General features: G+C 61.9%; 1 protein-coding gene, 1 long non-coding RNA gene and 2 other non-coding genes across 6 annotated transcripts; 3 read left to right on the forward strand and 1 right to left on the reverse strand.

Moving 5' to 3' along the window:
- Positions 1-550: 550 nt before the first annotated feature.
- CCM2 (CCM2 scaffold protein) lies at positions 551-12533 on the reverse strand. The gene is made up of 11 exons (XM_030943142.1): positions 12287-12533; positions 7559-7732; positions 7144-7227; positions 6693-6876; positions 6090-6226; positions 5191-5326; positions 4441-4498; positions 3543-3766; positions 2894-2990; positions 2477-2601; positions 551-1429 (listed from the first exon to the last, which is right to left on the reverse strand). The coding sequence occupies exons 1-11, from the start codon at positions 12314-12316 to the stop codon at positions 1158-1160; spliced, it is 1521 nt and encodes a 506-aa protein (XP_030799002.1). The 5' UTR covers positions 12317-12533; the 3' UTR covers positions 551-1157.
- A 216-nt stretch (positions 12534-12749) lies between these two features.
- Positions 12750-14452, forward strand: LOC115917449. Of its 3 annotated transcripts, none has more exons than XR_004061698.1 (3): positions 12750-12861; positions 13424-13535; positions 14163-14452. It is a non-coding gene; the product is annotated as an uncharacterized LOC115917449 (long non-coding RNA). The 3 variants fall into 3 exon arrangements; XR_004061697.1 differs by having other exon boundaries at positions 12777-12861; positions 13321-13535; XR_004061696.1 differs by lacking the exon at positions 12750-12861 and having other exon boundaries at positions 12872-13535.
- Positions 13105-13233, forward strand: LOC115901502. Its single transcript, XR_004060557.1, has one exon. It is a non-coding gene; the product is annotated as a small nucleolar RNA SNORA9 (small nucleolar RNA).
- Positions 13766-13894, forward strand: LOC115901503. Its single transcript, XR_004060558.1, has one exon. It is a non-coding gene; the product is annotated as a small nucleolar RNA SNORA9 (small nucleolar RNA).
- Positions 14453-14547: the final 95 nt, after the last annotated feature.

Raw genomic sequence — 14547 nt, forward strand, 5'->3', positions numbered from 1 at the left:
GCTCTCCATTTTCTGGGTGGTGGAAGGGGAAAGGTGCAGGAGGGGACACTTTGTGTGTCCCTGGAGGTGCCTCAGCTCCTGGGACACCTGAATTCCAGAGGGAGGAGGGGTTGGGATAGCCCTGGGACACGTGGGGGGGTTCAGCAGTGGGGTAACGGTGTGGGGGGACACCCCAGTGTGGGCAGGGTGATGGGGGCAGAGCTGCGTGAGGGGGGTTTGGGGCACGGGGGGATTTGGGGCCAAGGCCTCTGGAATGTTCTAGATTCCCAAAGTGCTGAGTCAGCATGTGGCCCCAGAGGGGGAGGGAGGAGACAGAGCCCCCGGGGGTGGCTGTGGGGCAATGGCACCTCCCAGGCCCATCTGGGGAGCCCCCCACACCCAGGGGATGCAGGCAAAGGGGGCTCTGGGGGTCCCACCAAGCTCCTCTCCCCAGCAGGACCCCGGGGTGGGTGAGGAGGGGGCAGCGACTGGGGGCAATCCCGGTCTGGGGCAGCTGCAATGTTTGGCAATGTTCCAGTACCAAGGAGGGTGAGAAAATTCACATTGTGGTAAAACTTCATTGGGGGGGCAGTTCTGGGGGAACCCGCTGTGCAAACTGTAAACTGGGGGTGGGGGCAGCAGATCCAGCCCCTTGGGAACAGAGCCCAACACTCAGCACATCCCTCAGGAGCACAGGGGGACGCTCAGGGGCAGATCTGCCCCTCTGGGAGGAGACCTGCCCCCAAAACCCAAATCCAGCTCTGTGCCCCACGTCCCAGCTGGAGCCCCTGGAGCTGTTCACGAGGGGTCTGGGGTCCCTCCAAGGGCACAGGAGGGGTCTGGGGTCCCTCCAAGGGCTGCTCCATCTTCCAGGATCTCCATCAGGGCACAGGTTGGTGTTTTTGGGCCCCTCCAAGGGCAGCTCCAGAGCCCCCCTGGGGCAGATCCATGTTCCATGTCCCACTCCAAGGGCAGCTCTGTGTCCTGGATCCCCCTGGGGCAGATCCATGTTCCAGGGTCCCTCCAGGGGCAGCTCCACGTCCCAGGATCACGCTGGGATCAGCTCCACGTTCCACCCCACGGGAGGCAGCCCCTGTCCCCCCCGGGGTGTCTCTGTCCCGAGGTGCCCCCGGGTGACTCTGCCCCGCATTCCCGGCGGGAGCAGCTCCCGGGCTCCCTCAGCTCGAGTCCCGGTCCAGGCTGCAGCCCAGGGCCTCGATGTCGCTGCTGATGTGGGAGATCATCCTGTCCCACTCGTCCTCCTCGGAGGGCACGGACTGCTCGTCGGAGCTGCCGGCGGCGGTGCCGTTGGCGGCGGAGGCGGGGCCCAGCGAGCGGCGGTAGCGGCCGAAGCTGTCGGTGATGATGCCGCGGCCGTCCTTGACCCCGATGGTCTCCAGGAAGTTCTCGAAGTGCTGGCTGTCCTTCTCGGGGATGAAGGGACGCAGGCCTGCGGCCGGGACACAGCAGGGACACGGTGAGTGCTGGGGCTCCTCAGCCGGGTCATTCCCGAGCCTGGGAGCCTCTCTGGGAGGGACAGGGACCCCCAGGGTCCCCCTTTCACTCACACCTGAGACTGCAGCCACTGCTCACTGAGGGCAAAATCGGCTCAGGCGGGATTGTCTGAGCTCCAAACCATCTAATTCCTCACCCGGCATCCTGCTGGGCTTTGCTGAGCTTATCCCAATGGTTTGTCCCATCAGGGACATCTGTCCTGTCCCCTTGCTGTCCCCAGGGGTTGTGAGACACACTACTCTTGTTCTGTGAGGATTTTAAATTCCTGTCTCCTTTTCCCTGGATATCAGAGGCCAGGTGAGAGGCCCCAGGTGCAGTCAGACACTGCTCCTGTCCTGGGAGGATTCTGTGTTCCCCACCTGTTTTCCTAGGATACCAGGGGCCAGGTTGTTTAAATATCCCTGCTCTGGAGGAGGTCTCCTGGCCTGGACGTTTCTAGGTCTGAATTAAATTCCCTGGCTCTGGAGGAAGTTCCCAGGTCTGGATTAGGGTGCCTGGATCTGGAGGGTTCACAGGTCTGGATTAGGGTGCCTGGATCTGGAGGGGGTTCCCAGGTCTGGATTAGGGTGCCTGGATCTGGAGGAAGGTCCCAGGTGCTTCACAGGCAGGTGGGAGCAGGGAAGAGCTCTGGGGAGAGCCTGAAGCTGTGGGATGAGCTGGGCTGGATGGCCCAGCTGCCCTCAGGAATGAGGAATGCACGGGTGAGGAATGCACGGGTGAGCTCTCCACGGCTCCTTGGGGTGCCTGGGGCGCTGCTGCTGGGATTGCTGGGTGGCTTGTGCAGGGCCAGGAGTTGGGCTCTGATCCTTGGGATCCCTCCCAAGCCAGGACAGTCCATGATTCTGGAAGCCCCCAGATCCTGAGGGCACCCTAAGGCTGCCAGGAGATGGACTGGGATGTTTCTGCTCTGGTGGTGGCACCCCAAGGCCCCCCTGCACCCCTCAGCCCTGCTCTCCTGGCTCTGGAGGTGTCCCCCACTCACCCAGGAGCAGGAATTTCCTGCTGTCCCCGTAGAGCTGCTTGAGGTTGATGCAGAACTCGTGGATGGAGGCGCCGTTGCGGTACTCGTGCAGCAGCATGGCGAACTGCTGGATCTCCTGTGAGGACCTTCACTGCCACCGGGCTGGGAGGGCCAGGGCAGGGCCAGGCCAGGGCCAGGGGACAGCACACACCTCTGGCACCTGCCATGGGGCTGGGAGGGACAGGGCAGGGCCAGGGGACAGCACGCGCCTCTGGCACCTGCCACCGGGCTGGGAGGGACAGGGCAGGGCCAGGGGACGCAGCACCTCTGGCTGCAGGCCAGGGGGCAGGGCCAGGGCAGGGCCAGGGGACAGCACGCACCTCTGGCACCTGCCACGGGGCTGGGAGGGACAGGGCAGGGCCAGGGGACAGCACGCACCTCTGGCACCTGCCACCGGGCTGGGAGGGACAGGGCAGGGCCAGGAACCCCAGGGAGTAGCAGGGCTGCGTTCTGGGGTCACTGGGGCTCCTGGAGCCTTGGGGAATGAGGGGACTTGGATGTTGGGAAAGGGAAAAGGGTAGGAGGAAAATGATCCTGTGGGACAGGCAGAGTCCCGAGGAGGCCCTGGAGCTGCCCCAGGGCTGGAGCCAGGCTGGGAGAACTGGGAATGTTCCCCTGGAGAGGAGAAGCTCCAGGGAGAGCTCAGAGCCCCTGGCAGGACCTGGAGGGGCTCCAGGAGAGCTGGAGAGGGATTGGGGACAAGGCATGGAGGGACAGGACACAGGGAATGGCTCCCACTGGAGCAGTGGCAATTTAGATAGGATACTGGGATGAAACTCTGCTGGGAGGGTGGAGAGGGACTGGAATGGATTTCCTAGAGAAGCTGCGGCTGCCCTGCTCACGGAAGTGCCCAGGCCAGGCTGGACAGGGCTTGGAGCAGCCTGGGCTAGTGGAAGGTGGCCCTGCCATGGCAGGATGGGATGGGATCATCCTCAGAGCCCCTTTCCCCCCAAACCATCCCATGATTCCATGACATGAGCCCAGCATCAGGCCCTCCAAGCCCAGCCTGGCTGGGAAGGACAAGGACGAGCTGCTCCTGCAGCCCTGTCCCTGCTCCCAACCCCAAATCCTGATCCCAAATCCCAATCCCAGAGCCCAATCCCAAACCCCACCGTCATCATGTAGTCCTGGAGCAGCTCGGTGGCCGTGGTGCTGAGCTCGCTCTCGCTGGCCGTGGTGACATGGGGGGACGGGCGGGCCGAGAAGGAGGACGGGGACGTGTCCCCTGCTTCCAGCGTGTCTGCAAAGGAACTGACACCCCCAGCAGGGTCAGCTCTCCAGGGACCCTTGCGGGCTGGGGAGGTGCTGCTGGGACTGCTGGGGGATTGTGCAGGGCCAGGATCCTTGGGGTGCCTCCCAAGCCAGGATGTTCTGTGATTCTGGGAGCCCCCGGCTCCTGGGGGCACCCCAGGACTGCCAGGGAACTGAACGCTGCTTTGGTGACAGTGACAACAAAGCCCTCTGTGGGGAATTATCCCTCTGGCTGCTTCCTCCTTGTGAGCACAAGGAAAAAAATCTCCATGCTCCCTACTTTGGGCTTAAATGTGCAATTTTGAACGAGGTTCCCAATTCCTCCATGTTAAACATTCCTGCAGTATCCTCTATATTAGCTATTCCAGAGCATCCCTCAGTGTTAACCAATGGTTTGTGTGCTAGGATTTCATCCCACAAACACTGTGGATGTTTCCAGGAGGGAGAAGCTTCCCAAATAACAAGTTTTGGGGGAAACCCTGCTCCCAGCTCCAGCTGCTGACCCTGCACTGTGCTGACACAGGGATGTGACTCCTGGAATGCTGAGGGCAGAACAATCCAGGCCTGGTCAGGACCCGTGCCAACCCCCCAGGCCAGGCTCAGCTGAGCTCCCCGGGGTGCTGAGGGCAGCAGATCCAGGTTAATCCCGGCTCCAGGGGCCAGAGATCACTCACAAAGTGCTGGCATCCGCCTCGAAGGGCTCCTTCACGTCCACCTTGGTGGAAGAGTCATCTGCAGGGGAAAAATATGGGAGAGGGTGTGTGAGAAGCTCAAACTCGGTGTCTCCTCAAGCCGGGAAAGACACAAAGTGATTCTTGACTTGACTGGAGGGGAGGAGGCCAGGAATGAGTGACCAGGTAAGAGGAAACAGCCTCAGGTTGTGCCAGGGGAGGTTCAGGGTGGATCTCAGATTCCTTCATGGAAAGGGTGGCCAGGCACTGGAACAGGATGCCCAGGGAGGGGTGGAGTCCCCACCCTGTGGATGTGGCACCTGAGACATGGTTAGTGGTGGCCTTGGCAGGGCTGGGGGCTGGGCAGGCTTGGGGGTTCCTGAGGCTTTCCCAACCCCAACCACTCCCAGCTGTAACTCTGTATGGCCCCAGGGGAGGTGCTGGGGGCAGGAGCAGCCCCGCAGGAGGACACACGCACCGCTGTGCAGGGACAGGTGCTGGGTGGGCTCAGGGGTTCCTGAGGCTTTCCCAATCCCAATCACTCCCAGCTGTGACTCTCTGTGGCCCCAGGGGGGTGCTGGGGGCAGGAGCAGCCCCGCAGCAGGACACACGCACCGCTGTGCAGGGACAGGTGCTGGGTGGGCTCAGGGGTTCCTGAGGCTTTCCCAATCCCAACCACTCCCAGCTGTGACTCTGTATGGCCCCAGGGGAGGTGCTGGGGGCAGGAGCAGCCCCGCAGGAGGACACACGCACCGCTGTGCAGGGACAGGTGCCGCGTGGGCGTCGAGGCGCCGTCGAAGATGGCGCGGTCCAGGAAGTCGATGGTGGACTCGGTGTAAACGATCTGGAAGACTTGGCTGAGCAGGGAGCACAGCTCCTCAGCACCCACCTGGGAACGAGCAGGGAGCTGTGGCAGAGCCCACGCAGGGACATCCCCTCTCCCTCTGGCTCTGTGGGATGGGTGCTGCTCCCCCACGAAGGACGGGGAAGGCACAGAGCCCAGGTCCATCACCCTGCCAGCATCCCCACCCTCTCCCACCCAGCAGCAGGAGCTGGGATGCTCCAGCATCAACCCTGGAGCCCCCACGTTCTGTGCTGAGGCTCCCCCATGCAGCTCCCTGGGATTTTGGCTCATCCCAGAGGAATGCCCCAGCGAATGTCAGAGCTGGGAATGAGGGCAGTGAAGCTCCACCCTCAGTGGAGATCAGAGAGGCTGAGACTGGAATCCCTGGATCCAGACACTGGATGAAACAAATTCCCAGGTCAGCACAGGGAAAACATCCTGATCAGCAGAACCCCATTGTGGGATTGTCCTCATGGATTCTGTGCTGCTGCAGAAGGTTCTGGATGACAGGGACCAAGGGAAACACTTCTGGAGACCCTCCTGCATCCCAGGCTTGGCACAGGGATCAGGAGTCCTTCTGCAAGTGCTCCAGCAATGCCCAACCACACCTGGCATCCCTAAATCTGTGTCCCACGAGGTGTGAGAGCAGGGAAGGACCCGGACACACCACAGGACTGGGCCACTGTGGATTTTGTGGCTCCACCATCACTGTGACCCGAGAGCCAGAAACCTCCCAGCAATCCCAGTGAGTCAGAGCCCAGGCTGGGGTGCTCCCAGGGTTCCATGGAGCAGCGAGAGCCATCCATACCTTGTTCTCTGTGGCCAGGACCACCAGGCAGCAGGACTCCAGGGGCCCCCCTGCGCTCTCCGACAGCGAGCCTGACGTCAGCGCCTTGGAGCCCTCGGCACACAGGCTCTGGCTGGGCGAGATCCCGGGATCCTGAGCTGAGGGGAGAGCACAGGTGAGGCCAGGCCAGGGCAGGGAGGGGGTGGGAAGGAGTCCTGCAGGTGAGGAAGAGCCCTGAAGCAGAATGGGATGAAAAGCCTCCAGTTTGGAGCTGGTTTTGACAGTTGTCTGGCTGTTTTCACAGCTCAGAATTCAATCACCAGATTTCCAGCCCCTGAGGCCTTTATTCCTTTATTCCACAATCTATCCAGGAGGTTTGTACTCAGATAAATCCCTGACTCAGCCCTTCCCCGTTGTAGTTCCTTTAGGGGGCTCCCCACACTCCCCAGCTCCCTGTGTGACATGCACAGGACATGGAACGAGGTGTCATGGAACGCTCATGGAATGCTTTAGCTTGGAGAGACCTTGAAGACCCCCAGCCCCACCCCTGCCACGGGCAGGGACATCTCCCACGGTCCCAGGTGGCTCCCAGGGGACAATCCCAGCTCCATGGGCACAGCTCACCTGTCTTGAGCACGACCAGGTGTGCGGAGTCATCCCGGATGTAGGAGACGGAGGCGATGTCGTGGATGGGCACCCTGAGGATCAGGTCCTCCCCGTCCCTCCACACCAGCTTGATGTTGTAGGCAGAGAGGCTGATGACAGCATCGTGCTCCGGGGTCAGCTGCCCTGGGAGCTGGTGGGCTCTCTGCAACACCAGGAACACCATGGATTAAGTCATAGAATGGCTGGGCTTGGAAGGGGATGAAGGATTATCCAGCTCCCTGCCACTATCCAGGCTGCTGCCCATCCAACCTGGCTGGAACACTTCCAGGGATGGGGACATAACTTCTCTGTGAAATCCATCCCAGGGGTGTTTCCCCTTTGGGAGCAGCAGCTGGCCCGGGGCTGAGGAGGCTCTGTGAGCCTGGATCTGTGCCTGCAGGGAGGGAGTCCAGAGCAGCTGAGCACTCACCTTGGCGTTGTCGATCAAGTGCAGGATCTCCGTGCGGCTGGAGGGGTTCAGGTACCCCGGGATGGAAGTGAGCTGCCCTAAATACTGGGAGAGAAGAGCCAAACTGTTACCACAGCATGGACACCATCCTGGACACAGCAGAATGAGCCATGGAGGTGCTCCAGGGAAAACCTGGGACAGGAACAGGGTTAGTTGGGTTTGGGTTGGTTGGGTTTGGGTTGGTTGGGTTTGGGTTTGGGAGATGGGTAAGAGGTGGGGATGCTCAAAAAGAAGCTCCACAGAAACCTCCGAGCCCCTTGCAGTGCCTGAGGGGCTGCAGCAGAGCTGGAGAGGCGCTCTGGACCAGGGGCAATGGGTTCCCACTGCCAGCTGGGCTATCAGGAAGGGGTTCCCAGGAGCAGGGCCCCGTGGGTACCTTGACCTCCTTCTCGATGTAGTCGTGGAGCAGCAGGTCGGGCTCCACGCGGTCGGGCGGTGCCACCAGCACGGTGTGCAGCGGGCGCCGCTCCGTCACCTTCTCCTGGGCCTTCTTATCCCGGCCCTTCTCCCCCTTCAGGAACACGCGCTTGAACGGGGACACGATGCCAGGCTGGGGACAGGAACAGCACCAGGGTCAGCACGGGGCTGGCACTGGCACTGGGGGGTCCCACAGCCCCTCCTGCCCGGTGACCCTCGATCCCACCCTGCTGCTTTTGCCCCATGGACAACGCCTGCTTTGGAGCTATACATCCATGGATTTCCAGAGAAAACCCTTTCCTGGGACAGAGAACAAGTGTTGAATGTTCCCATTACCAAAATATGGTGGTTTTCCCCCAAAGTCAGTGTTCAACCTTGCAGGTAAGAGAAATCCTACTCTTACATACAGTTTATTCCAGGTGAATTGCCCCATGGACAATGCCTGCTTTGGAGCTATACATCCATGGATTTCAGAGAAAACCCTTTCCTGGGACACAGAACAAGTGCTGAACGTTCCCACTACCCAAACATGGTGGTTTTTCCCCAAAGTCACCATGCTCAACCTTCCAGGTAAGAGAAATCCAACTCTTACACACAACAATATATTCCATGTGAACAGCAGATCCAGAGAGATTCTCCATGGTTTTGTACCTCCCTGAGGATCTGATGGGGCAACTCAACAAGGAATGCCAAAAACCAGGCAGGAATATTTCAAGGGGACCCCAAACAATGAGAAAATGACCAGAAAGTGGATTTCCCTGGGAAAAATGGGCAATTCCAAACCCCGAAGTGCCAGGTTTGGAAAACTACTGGAGCCAACACAGCTGTCCTTCAGCATGGGAATGCCACATGCATCTCACCAAGCTCCACACCAGATAAATGATTGGGAACATCCCCAAACTGCTCCAATTCCAGCTTTCCCAAGAGATGGGGATGTTTGGAGCAGACAGATCTGCGGCTGGACCTAGGAACTCCTTGGACATGTGACTCCAGTGTCCCATTCCCTGGTGGCTTCTGCAACCACATCCTGGCTTTCCTGATCCTCAGGGGCAAGGGAAAGGAATGTGGGATCTGAAGGGGCAGAGAACATGCTTCCAATGGTGGATTAATTAATTAATTATAACCCAAGGAAAAGCTCCTGGGACAATGGGAATTACCAGCTCACAAGGAAACACGAGGACATTGGGGACAGCCTGGCCTGGAAGAGCATCCCCTGGATCAGGGAGGCAGAAATGAAGGGATCTTACAGGACAGAGAGGAGAGGAAATAGCTCCCCAGCCCTGCCTCAGGAGTAGCAGTGTGGATTTTTGGGAAGCATCCCTACACAGAGCATCCAGGAGAAGGGCCTGAATATCCTCAATCAGGATATTCCACCATCCTGCCAAGGGGCTGGGGCTGTGGACAGAAGGCAATCCTGGACACAACAGGTCAGTGTACCAAGAACTGAGATTTGGGGACTCTCCAACTTTGGGATGTCCCATCTGAAATCCTGCCTGCCAGTGCCTAAGGATGCAGCTCCACACGGATCCTTCAGGAACCCAGAGCAGAGCAATGCAGGGACGTGCCACTGGCACCGAGGTCACACCCAGACACTTCCCCTTTCACAGGCAGGATCCAGGCCCACCCCAGCCCAGAGAAACCCCCTTTCCCTCCAGGATGTGGCTGCAGCCCTCGGGCTGGGAGGATTCCGGGCCCCCCCGGCTGTCCTGGGCAGGAATGGGGGCCCCAAGCCCCGGCTGGGGCAGCCCGGGCTGTGACGCAGCCTGGAGCAGCTCCTGCTTTGGGGGCACCCCAAAGGCCAGCACCCACCTCGTCCTCCATGGAATGCCCCCGGGGAGCAGGCGCCGTGCTGGGGGGCTGCGGGGGCTCTGGGGGGGCTCTGGGGGAGCAGGCACTGAGGGAAGGCTCTCCTCCTTTTGGGGTGCTGCAATGGAGGCGCTCGGGGCCAGGAAGTGCCACGGTTTCCTCTGTGCCACGTGACACTGAGCTGGGGAGGGACCCACGGTGGGGCAGGAGCCCGTTCCCTGCTCCCACCCTGCCTCCTGCGCCCCCAAATCCCTGGAAACACCCCGAATCCTGCATCCTCTGCCACTGCCACACCCAGGAGGGACCACCCCTGTGCCAAGGGAGGCTGAGCCCTGGTTTCTCTCCCAAGCTCGGAGCTGCTCTGTTCCAACACCCAGCTGCAGCCCAGGCGCTGCTCCCAGAGGCTTCCCCGATCCCAAAGATCCCACAGCCCACTGAGGCCATGGGCTGTGCAGCCTCTTCCTGCCCAGAGCAGCTGGGGCTGCCCCTGGGTCCCTGGCAGTGCCCAGCCAGGCTGGATGGGGCTGGGAGCACCTGGGACAGTGGAGGTGTCCCTGGGACAGCGGGAGGTGTCCCTGGGACAGGAGGTGTCCCTGGGACAGGGGAAGGTGTCCCTGGGACAGCGGGAGGTGTCCCTGGGACAGCGGGAGGTGTCCCTGGGACAGGGGAAGGTGTCCCTGGGACAGGGGGAGGTGTCCCTGGGACAGGGGAAGGTGTCCCTGGGACAGCGGGAGGTGTCCCTGGGACAGCGGGAGGTGTCCTGGGACAGCGGGAGGTGTCCTTGGGACAGGGGAAGGTGTCCTTGGGACAGCGGGAGTTCCTCCACCCCAATCCCCAACCTCCCAGCACATCCACACTCCCCCTGCAGCCCACGGACACTCCCAAATCCACTTCATCCCAAAGAGCAGAGGGGCTCCAGCCCTGCAGCAGCTCTGGGGCCTCCTCTGGGTCTCCCCAGCAGCTCCAGGTCCTTGTGCTGCTGCATCAGGGCTGGGGCAGCTCTGCAGGTGGGGTCTCACCTCTCCTTCTGCCCACCCTGGGGATCAGCCCAGGGCACAGGGCTGGAAATTCGGGATGACAAAGGAATTTCAAGAAGAATTTCCCCCAACAACCCCAAGCTCAGCCAGTCCATGTTTCAGGAGGGAAATGCTGAAGCAGCTGCTGGGAGAGGCAAATGGCACCAGCCTCAGCCCTCCAGGGCACCCTGAGCTGGAAAAGCTGGGAATTTCCCACTGACAGCTGAGTGCACAGGGAATTCCCTCAGGGAAGCCCTGGATCCCTGGCAGGGATTGAGGAGTCAGAGCAGCAGGGAAATCCCCCCCGGGAAATTCACCTCCACCCACAGTTCCTGTGGGAATGGGCAGGCTGGGAGCATCCATCCCCACCTGGGGCTCCAGCTGTGCCACCAACCCACGGCTGGGCAGAACTCCAGAGGGATCCATCCTGCCTCCCAGGACGTGTGGGAAAGGGTATTTCATCCCAGGACAGCTGCCCTTCCCCTGGGATAAGCACAGGGAGACCCAGGGAATGTGAGCTCCTGGAAGGAATTCAGGGCTCCAGTTTAAACCAGTTTTAGGTTTAGCCACAGCTGGACTCGGCCCCACAGCCAGGCTGGGATTTTCCTCCTAATCCCAAGCAAAGCCGCCCTGAGCACCCTTTGGATCGGCACTGAGGGAACTCAAGGCCTTCACCTCAGCTCAGAGAGCTGCTGGGATGAGCCAGAGAGTGGCAAAAGCAGGAAGGAGAGCTCTCCCTGCAGCTGGAACATCTGGGGAAGACAAGGATGGATCTGCCCATCTCCGCAGCCAAAGTGTCCAGGTCTGATGGTGATCCACGGGCAGCAGCTCCAGGGGTTAACCAACCACCAAAACCATGGAAAACTCACTCCAAGGGAGCTCCCCAAGGCCATGGATCAGCTGAGGAGAGGCCACAGCCATGGCACTGCCAGCTGCCAGCTCAGCCCTGCTCCAGAGGGACTGGGACAGCACAGGAGTGGGACCAGCCCTGGGAAGGGTATGGGGCACCAGCCCAACATGTTCCTGTGGAAGGAGGATGAACAATCCAGGCTGTTCCCAGTGCCAGGAAACGCAGTGGGTGCCCCAGGGAGCAGGTGAGGCACACCTGAGCTCTGCTGAAACCCCCTGGAGCCCTGGGAGCTATTCCTTGCCAAAAGCAGGACCAGCCTGTCTCTGATGGCATCACGGGGCTTTCCTTCCCAAACCCGACTGTCTGGGAAGCCTGGGGGGCAATTCCCAGAAAAATCCCACTCAACTTCACTCATTCTGGAAATGTTTGCTCAGCTCCAGGCAGGATCCTGCTGCCACCTCTGGGATCCCTGCGAGGCCAGGGGCTCCCAAAATCCCCAGTTTCCCCCCAAAACGAAGGGATCAGATCCATCCTCCTGCTCCAGGAGTGCAGAGCAGCTCTGCTCAGCCTCTCCCAGGGACACAGAAATGGGCTGGAAGGAGGGAAATCAGGGCAATACGGGCATGGCTGGAGCTGCTGAGCCCCGGAGACATGAGAAAGACATAAATTAATAGTTGCATGAATGAAATTAACTCGCATCAGTAACAATTTAAATAAATTAGCAAACTCATCAATTAATGGCTCCATAACTAATAACCCCATCGATTAATAACCTTCTCCAAGCCCTCAGTCCCAGCGGGAGGTTCCGGGCCGGGGGCTCTGGGAAGGGGACGCGGGCAGACTGTCCCGGGGAGCGGCAGCCGGTGCCTGCCGGGACGGGGCTCTGGAACAGCCCCGGGAGGGCACCGGGCACCGCCGGGGGGCTCCGGGCCGGGGCAGGGGGCGGCCCCGCCCGGGCTGAGCCACCCTCGGGGGCACAGCGCGATCCCGGCTGCCCCTCTGCCCCCGCTCTCACCTTCTTGCCCTTCTTGCCCTCCTCCTCCATGGCTCCGGCGGCGGCCCGGGCCCCCCCCGGGGCATCCCGGCCCGGGTGAGCGGCAGGGAATCAACGCGCGGCGGCGGCGGCCATGGCCCGCCCTGTTCCCGCTCCAGCCCCGCCTCCCGCTGGCGTTCCCGATCCTGCTCCCGGTCCCGGTCCCGGTCCCGGTCCCGGCGCCGCCTCAGCGCCCGCGGCTCGGCCCCGCCGCCATCTTGGGCGGCGCCTTCCGTGACGTCATCGTCCCGCCGCCGGGGGGAGACGAGGGCAGTGCGCCTGCGCCAAACAGTGGGCACGGTGAGCCACGCCCACCCCACAATCACGCCCTCAGTCGGTGACCACTGCTGACCACGCCCATCACTGTGAGACCACGCCCTATAGCCCCGCCTTCATTGTGATGTCATATTGCGACCACACACGCGGCCTCAGACCACGCCCCTCCCTCTGGCCCCGCCCACCCGTGCTCTTCATGCGCTGGTCACGCTTCCCCCCCGCGTGTCCGTGACGCCATCACGAGGCGCCCGCTCTCTGAGCCATGGCCGCCGCAGCAGCAGGTGAGGGGCTATGGCGGCCCGTGCGCATCCACCGCCATCCACCGCCACCCACCGCCATCCACCGCCATCCGCGGCCTCCCGCCGCCGGGGCCGCCTCCGCGGGCCGCCGCACCTCCGATGGCTCCCGGGGCCGTGCGGAGTGCGGCGCTTCCCGCCCATCGGGCCACGCCGCGGTCGTGAGGGGCCGCGGGGCTGTCGTGGGCCGTCCCGGGGGATCGAGGCTCCCTCGGGAGCGGATTCCCGCTGCAGGCTCCAGCATGGGGGGGCCTGGCGTGGCCCCTGCCATTCCTGTAGCGCTGCCAGAGCATCCCGGGGCCGTTTGAGGCCGCTCCCGGCGCCTCCCGGGGGCGGTCATAGAATCCTCGGACATGCCCGGGTGGGTGGGACGTGGGGGGACTGCGGGAGCCCGAAACCCCCGGGCGCGGTGGGGCCCGTGGCATTCCTGCTTTCCCGTTCCAGGCTCCTGCTCCGAGCATCCAGAGGGATTCAGGAAGCCACCGGGAAGAAGGAAATGGATTCAAGGCACCTAGCACCACAATTAGCCCACTTTTGGTTAATTTAGGCTACCAAGGCCTCGGCCCCTCGTCTCCCAGGGCTGAAATTCCATGGGAATGCCTCGACCGAGACATGGAGCTCCATCCTGGCAGGAGTTACTTGCTGGCACCGCTGCCCAGGTGAGGGCCAGCTCCAGCTCTGTCCGTGCTCCTTGGCTGCCCAGGGGGGTCTGCAGGGCTGGAATGCCCGGGGAATGTCGGGCACTTCTGCTCCTGGGAGCCTGCCGGGGCCTGGGCTTTCCCCGTGTCCCCCCTGGCTCCAGCAGGCCACTCCTGGAGTGCCCCCGAGCTGCCAGTGCCTCCTGCAGAGCCCAGGATCCGCCGTGCCCGGGTGCCACGGGCCCTTCCCGCCGCAGGCTCCAGCGTGGGGGGGCCTGGCGTGGCTCCCACCATTCCTGCAGCGCTGCCAGAGCATCCCGGGGCCGTTTGAGGCCTCTCCCGGCACCTCCCGGGGGTGGTTATGGAAACCCCGGACACCCCGGCGTAGTTGTGGGCGTCCTGGGGGGTGTATGGATATCCCAGGGGCAGTTATGGACACCCCAGGGGTGGTTATGGACATCTCGGGGCAGTTATGGACATCCCGGGGCAGTTATGGACATCCCGGGGCAGTTATGGGCATCCTGGGGTGGTTATGGACACCTGGACATCCCAGGGATGGTTATGGACCCCCCAGGCCCACTGGGCTTTGTGGAGAACAGGGGTCCAGGGGCAGCAGGGCCGGTGACATTCCTGCCTTTCCCATTGCAGGCTGCCTCCATGGTGATGCAGAGGGATCAGGAGGCCCCCAGGAAGGAGGAAGCGGGTGCAAGGCTGTTGTGGCTGTAATTAACGCAGCCCTGTTAATGAGCCAGCAGGAGGTGTGTGCTGGGTGTCACCTGCTGGAGACTCGGCTCAGCCCACCCTTCCCAGGCTGTGCTGTTACCCTACAGGGAGCTGTGCAGAGGCTGGAGCAGCAGGGCAGAGTCCCTGTGGAAGAACCCGGAGGATTCAGCGACACCAGAGTCAGGGAATTAAACATGAACCATCGTTTGAACGTGTTTTGACTCCAGAGCTTTTTATGTTCTGTTTCTGGCACAAAGGGATGATGCTAGGGATTCAGCGGGAGGGGATGGGGATGCTCCACGTGCTGGAG

The sequence above is a fragment of the Camarhynchus parvulus genome, chromosome 2 (assembly GCF_901933205.1).
Source record: "Camarhynchus parvulus chromosome 2, STF_HiC, whole genome shotgun sequence".
NCBI classification, from domain to species: Eukaryota; Metazoa; Chordata; class Aves; order Passeriformes; family Thraupidae; genus Camarhynchus; species Camarhynchus parvulus.